The sequence below is a fragment of the Branchiostoma floridae genome, chromosome 2, assembly GCF_000003815.2.
Source record: "Branchiostoma floridae strain S238N-H82 chromosome 2, Bfl_VNyyK, whole genome shotgun sequence".
Classification (NCBI taxonomy): domain Eukaryota; kingdom Metazoa; phylum Chordata; class Leptocardii; order Amphioxiformes; family Branchiostomatidae; genus Branchiostoma; species Branchiostoma floridae.
Window position 1 is genome coordinate 8,230,734 of NC_049980.1, and position 7,242 is coordinate 8,237,975.

At 38.7% G+C, this 7,242-nt stretch overlaps 1 protein-coding gene across 4 annotated transcripts; it reads left to right on the forward strand.

Annotated features, from left to right (window-relative positions):
* Positions 1 to 5: 5 nt before the first annotated feature.
* Positions 6 to 6,785, forward strand: LOC118409386 (leucine-rich repeat-containing protein 61-like). Of its 4 annotated transcripts, none has more exons than XR_004830440.1 (10): positions 6 to 211; positions 855 to 956; positions 1,370 to 1,516; positions 1,742 to 1,802; positions 2,418 to 2,503; positions 2,976 to 3,041; positions 3,398 to 3,466; positions 3,722 to 3,762; positions 4,703 to 4,831; positions 5,447 to 6,785. XR_004830440.1 is itself a non-coding variant. In XM_035810377.1 (10 exons), exons 1-10 carry the CDS (start codon positions 184 to 186, stop codon positions 5,563 to 5,565), a joined length of 867 nt encoding a protein of 288 aa, XP_035666270.1. In that variant the 5' UTR covers positions 6 to 183; the 3' UTR covers positions 5,566 to 6,785. The 4 variants fall into 4 exon arrangements, 3 of the variants coding, with proteins under 3 accessions (XP_035666270.1, XP_035666272.1, XP_035666271.1); XM_035810377.1 differs by lacking the exon at positions 3,722 to 3,762 and adding an exon at positions 3,932 to 3,991; XM_035810379.1 differs by lacking the exon at positions 5,447 to 6,785 and adding an exon at positions 3,932 to 3,991.
* The last annotated feature ends 457 nt before the right edge of the window (positions 6,786 to 7,242 follow it).

Consider the following 7,242-nt stretch of genomic DNA (forward strand, 5'->3'; position numbering starts at 1 on the left):
AGTACATTCTTGAAAGTATCCCGGAAGTAAGGCTGTTCTATTCCAGTGGCGGGATTTGCTTGGATTTGAACGTGATCTGAGCTCATCTACAGTGTAAATATGCATCGCAGTGGTGATCGGGGATATAGAGTGTACTACCAGGAAGGTTTTAAGCTTGACCTGATGAACTAGTATGCAGAGGAAATGTCCGAAGATACGGAAAAGGGCGCAGGTGAGTTACTTCACTGTAAACTGTTAACAGGTGTACAGCGCCGTATCGTTTACATGTTGCCTAACAACAAACCGTACCACCAACTTCAAGCCAAGGAAGACACCCCATAAAACAAAATTATATGTGTGTTTCTGTGCATTCTTCTTCTAATCATGACATATGATTTCCAACTGATAGAATTATGCAATTGTATGAAATTAAAACTATTTATGGCTCACTATTTGCTTGTACAACGTTACATAAATTTTTGAGGCTCGTATGTAAACCGTTCAACCAAACGTCGTACAGAAACGACAAAAAGAAATACTCCGTGACCTTGGATATCAAGGAGGTTGAAATACTGTACATGTACAGTACTAGGAGTAGAGTAGATCTCTTCGGTAAATTATGGATCTACGAGTTGTTTGACTCTTTGTGAAGTTTGCAACAATCCTGCTTGAAGCAGTATGAAGATTCTAGCTTTCATGATATTCAATATATGTTTCTTCTTTGGTCTGTATCTGTAGTGTTATATCAAATCATTACAAATACAATGCGTGGATGGGTGCATTTTGTCTTGGCATGGAAATGACAAACAGCCAACTTCTTTTCTGCTGCACTATACATAATCATTTTATCTTTGAGACTTTTTGCTGTTTTCCAGGAGAGCCCAAACCCCTTACCCAGGTGACCCGTCAGGCACTGAAGACTCACAGTGGGGAGTTTGAGTTGGACAGCATCACTTACATCAATTTTCATGACAGAGGTGAATGCCTACCCAGGAAGAGCTGCAATGGTCATAAATCATGCAAATTAGGGCCTCATTTACATCATTTACGAGGAAATACTACAATTTCCTTCTTTGCCAAGATAAGACTTTGATACTAGTTTGAACAACTTTTGTTTCTTGTGTAGAAAAGACAATCAACTGATATTATTAGGCAAATGAGGACCTTATTTGCATAATCAGTGAGAAACATTTTAATATAGCATATCGCTCAAGACCCTGATTGAACCTCATTTGGCAAAGGTATAAGGCCATGAAATTCAAGGCATTTTAAGGTTATATAAAAAGTTCTTAAACACTTTTATCCAAAATATTTTTGAATGATCCTTGTGACTAGGCTTCATGATATCTGAACAAAGTACCTACATGTTACGTCGTTATGTTTTGTCAAGGTATCAGCGACCTAGGCTGCATTGGAGAGTGCACAAACCTGCAGCATCTAAACGTCTCGATGAACGACATCTCGCGCCTGGCACCGCTCAGCACGCTCAAGCACCTGGTGACCCTGGACATATCAGCCAATAGGATCACTCAGCTGGGTCAGGCACCTTATTACATTAAATCATCTTCATTGTACATGTGTATTTCAGTACAGAAAATGTTGTAATAACCTTGTACAATGTATATGCATCATACCCAAGCCATTCATCTGTAATACAGCTTATTCTACCTTTACTCCTTTGCTTGATATTGTGCCACAGTGTAAAGAACAGTAACATAGAATGATTTGAAATTACGTTGTATTTGAATATTCTTGATTACAGATGCTCTGAAAGATGCTGACAGTCTTCACACCCTTAATGCAGCTGGTAACCTGATCAGCAGGTAATCTGTACTTTGAACAGCATACATGTAGTTATAAATGTTAACGTTAGTCATCATTGTCACTTACTTCAACTCTTAGTGTAGACGTAATGAAAGTTGTATGATTTTATCCATGAATAGTTTCACCAGGTTGGCAAGGTACCTAATAACCAGATTTTTTGTACTAAGTGTTTTATTCCACCAACGTTTCAGTGACTGTCTGTCACCTCCCTCAGGGCAATTCTGACTTGTTCACGTTGCACTGCAGCACAGGTGTCACTGGTTCACGTTGTACTGCAGCATAGGTGTCACTGGTTCACGTTGTACTGCAGCATAGGTGTTGCTGCTTACAGATTCATTGAATCATTCCCAAAAATGACGGATTGACGTGAATAAATTACATTCCAAGTATGATGTATTTATGTAAATAGATTATGTTTTGGACTGCATCTGTAACAGTCAACAGGCTAAGCTGCAGTGCATTGCAATGTGAACTATCAGAAATGTCCTGAGGAAGACAACAAACATCTGTGGACTAAAACACTTGGTTGTGTACGTAAAATATTGTTATACAGTTTTGTATGATTATACTTTAAAACTTGATTGATTATTATAACCTCTTGATCTCACCTCCAGTATTGACAAGCTTGCCTGCCTGGCTAAACTGGAACATTTCTCCAACCTGAGGCTTCAGGATAAAGTACATCAACTCTTCAACCCAGGTGAGAAACTGTTTGATATCTTATTAGTCCTCCTGTTATGTTGCAATTTTTGACTGTACAACTCCAGGCTTTGTCAAGGTTTGAGCAATCCACTGCTTCAGTGACATCACATTATGCAGACAGAAGAAGTGACTTGGTGAGCGGTGGATTATAAGTTGCAAGAGGAATAACAGAAGCCATCTATTAGCTGTTGTGTGACGGCAAAGATTGGTTATACCAGCTACATAGATACAGGTACATACATCAGGGCTTTACAACCATCCCTCAACAGAGACAGGAGGCGCCATAGATTTCCTACAACTTATAATCCGCTGCTCACCGAGTCACTTATTTTATGTGCATAACATGACATCACAAGCAGTAGATTGCTCATACCTTGACAAAGACTGGAATTGGACTGTCGAAAATTTGTAAAAGACGAAGTTTTTGTTGGAAACATAACTTTTTGTCTTTTATAATCCCTCCCCTGCAGTATGTCATGGTGCTTCCTACAAAAAGCGGTTACTATCTTTGATGCCCAGGCTGAAGGTTCTGGATGGTAAGTCATAACAGAACTGGAACCCTTTTATACGCCAATACATTCAAATGCATGGCCAGAAAGAATTGGAGTTGTGCTCTATTTTAAGTAATACATTATAAGCCCCTACTTAATTATTGAAAGAAGCGATCAATTTTTTTACCTAATTCTAACCACATATAAAGCACATGCATGATTGTGTATGGGTACTTTGCAGCAAAATTAAAAGATGTGCAAGGATTCAACAAAGTTCAGTGAAGTTTAAGCCTTTCAAAGTCGCATCATAAGCAATCAATTATGGTACATGCTTATATCCATGGCTACTGGTGACATAAGGCAGGTTTAATAATTTGCTCCTTGTCTGTTTATCCTTGCAGGTGAGGTGTTGTCAGGTAAAGGATCCGAGGTATTCAGGATATGCTCTGAGATCGATGCAGCCCTGCAAGGTAGGACAATAGTAGTGATGGATAATTCTTTCCTATGGGATCTGTATGCAACATTGCTTTTGAAGTATCATTCAGTCTGTTTGATTCCTTTTTTTTTACTCCTCTTGCATCTATACACCGTGGATGTAACTTAGAAACATGATGCTTTGTCACTTTTGTCTTCAGCTATCTAGCTGTAGCAAAGTTAGCCCTGAAGAAAAGTCTTTTCATAAACTGTAGCAAGCACAACGCTGTTCTACTCCTATGTCTCTCCAGCTACAGAAAATGGAACTTGCAGCACCTCTGGTCTTCCTCTGGTAGATAACTTTCCACTGTCTTCAGAAATCTTTTTAGTTGCCTGACAGGAGATATGACATAGTTCTTCCATATACCTGTTAAAGCATGATAATGCATGTGTTAAAAGTTTTGTGATATTTTTTTCTTTCACAAACCCCTTTTCACCCCCCCCCCCCTTCAACTTGGCAGCTGCACACGACTCTGGACTCTATGCCATAAATACGAGTAAGCCCCCTAGTGGTGCTAGTGGTGAGTGCAGTGTGCAGTTTTGTTGGTGTGACTGGTGTGCATTTTGCAGTGATTGTCCACTAATGACAGTAACCCCCCACCCCCACCGCGCACACACACACCTACATGTACCATAGGACTTGCCAAACTCAAAACAACTTTACTAGTCTAATGTAGAATTTGATTTTGAAGCTTGTATACCTTGTTGTATCCCAGCTAACACTACAGCAACTGCTATGTGTGAAAAAACAGAGTCTAAAAATAGGTACATGTATGTGTACATAAGAGATAGGTCAGGCAACTGTCATCTGAGGCAAATAGGCCCAGCCCAAATAGGCCCAGCCCAAAGGCAAGTATTGATAACACAGTGATTGCTTTGTAGCAGTTTTAGATCTGAATAACCAATAATGATTTCATACTTAACTTTTGTAGTCTACCTTAAATCTCAAACTAGATCAAAGAGAACATTTCAATTGACCTTGAATCTGTTCTGCCTCCTTGAGAATCAATAGTTTTGCAGGGAACAAAATCAACCACCTGTTCCTGCAATACCCGTACATTAGTGTAGGGGGTGCTAATGTATGGTAGAGACAATTATATCTTGGTAGCATGGATATAGCTGACCATTCTCACCACATTTTGTCACTGTCCTTTACATGTATATATCCTGATAGCCTATTTAGTTGTGTGAATTATGAAGTTGTGTTTGACACATGTACTGTGCATTGATAGGCACACCTACGAGTGGCCCAATCCCAGAAATGAGCAAACCGCAGCCCTGGTTTGCCAGTGACTCCCTGAGATTGAAGGACAGTAAAGCTCAGGATGCTGCCATAGATGATGTCACCAAGAAGTTCAAGGGTAAGGAAGCAATGGACTTGGTCACACTTTTAACGTTTGAACCCAATGCTGACATGCATGAATTTGTCCATTTCATTTTTCTGTAGGGAGTTAGAACAAGAGGGAGGTGGGTGGAAGACAGAACAGACATTCATAGTTTTAAGTTTGCACTGATTCAGAAGTAGTTGCTGCAAAAAACATCAACATGAAACTACTATCAAAATTACAATAATGGCAGTCATGCTAGTTCACCTTTATCTGCGGGTTACCTATATCTATAACATGGTGTTAAGAGATAGCAAGCTGACGAATGGTCAAATAGCCTGTTTTAAAAAACAACGGATTTAGGTCTAGTTAGCCACAAAAAAGGTGAACTAGTGTTACATCTATCCGAATATTGTATAAAATTGTAAAGATTACATAGTACAGGAGGGACCTTCAATGTGCTTACTTGTGCACATTCATGGTACTTACAAGTTTCAAAAACTGTACATGATGCGTGTTGCAAGAAGATTTCTATGACATACATTTGAGGAAAATTCCCAAGTTGTCTTGTTAAAGCCTTAATTTAATACTAGAAAAGTGTATGGACAACTTACAAGTCATGTGACAACTGCTGTTTGTCATATCATACAGATGTGCTGGTAGACTGTCAAAGGCTCCAAGAAGAGGGTCAGAGAGCACTGGACCAGGCCAAGTCTTCATCTACCCAGCAAGGCATTGAACATCTGAAAAACCTAGACCTCTCCATGTAGATAGGACTGACACCGGTTAGGAGAGTTGGTGCTTGAAGAAACATTCTTACATTCAAAGGACCTTATAGGCACACACAGTGCCAGAACTTGTTCATGTTCAATATGGCTGCTGCTCCAAAAGATATAAATGGTGTCATTAGTCCTATTGCACATGTGAACTTCCCATGATTCCAAAGTATGACACAAGATGACCTTGGGAAGTCCAAAAATGCCAGGGCCTCGCCTATTTTTCACTGTGAGCAGGAATCAGAAACCATTTGTGTTCATAACGTTGATAGAATTATGTTCATTACGTCTCCGAACCAGCGTGCCTCAATGATAGTCTAACATTGACCAATCTGTGCCAAGTGTAATACTTCTGTGTATTTAAGATGACACCTACATTATTGTTTCAAGTTGTAGGTCAACTTAAGATTTGCTGTTTCTGCATCATTCACAAAATATGCAAGAATCAGATTTCTGGCTGTAAAAAAATCTAAATAAGTTTGCTTGGAGCTTTGAATTCTGTTGAAGTTTACAAATAGTATTTTTATTATTTATCATTGAATTGGATACATGTATATTTCAGAACCAGACCTATTGAGGGAACCTTTTTTAGTCTTTTTAAATCATAGGTCTATGTGAATTGTAAAGCTTGATACAAGGACGTGGAAAAGATTTTATTGTTGTACATAGAATGAGCTTTTATTAGACGAAAATTGTTAATGTGAAATCCTTAATGTGGATTCATGTACTATATGCAGATGCAGACAATGAATTGATAGACAACAGAAAGTGTCATATGAAATTTTTATTGATACATAAAATACAACACTACAAATTGGGGCTTCCTGTAAACATGGAGAAATATAGAAATGTCTTGATTTTCTTTCAATTTTCCAAAGCAGATTGCCTAAATACCTGTCAATTCTGTTTGAGCTAGAAGAATTTCAATTTGGGGACAAGTCCCCAAACTTGTTCCCAAAAACACTTGCCATGTTTACATGAAGAAACTAGATGTAAGACAAATACATATTGTACCTTACAAACTTCATATCATCACCATGTGTTATAAAGATGATACATAGCTGCCAACATCAAGGTTTGTACATCTTAAAAGCAAACATTTTCCCAAGAGCAAACTTGTAATTTTTTTCCCAATAAAAAAAATCAACGCCTAACCATTTAGGCCTGCTAATTTTAGGTGGGTCCATCTTTGAGTATTTTGTAAAAAAAAAAAAGCTAGTTGCAACTTCTTTTGCACATGCAGCACAGGCTGAAATTTGCCTTGACTTACACCAAAGAAAGTAGGCAGAAGCTAGACCCTAATCAGAAATCATTGTTGGCAGCAATGTACAACAGTGCTTATAGTCCCTATGTTATAGTGCGAATCTGAGACACTCTTCTACACAATCACTAATATCAGATCAGCACTTGGTACAAAAACATCTAACCAACAAGTTGTGACTCCTCTCTCCCCATGGAGGATCGTGTTATACATGTATATCGATCCATGGCACCAACAGTTTGGCTGGTATTGCTGTCCCTGTCTCACCTGACAACCATATTGAACATGCAGCACACTTACAATAGACCACATTTGGAGAGAAAATCTCTGAATGACATGTACCTACTGACACCAACTGGGCAACTTTGCTTAATTTCTGTTAATGGGAAGGTTTTAATTCTAATATCTGA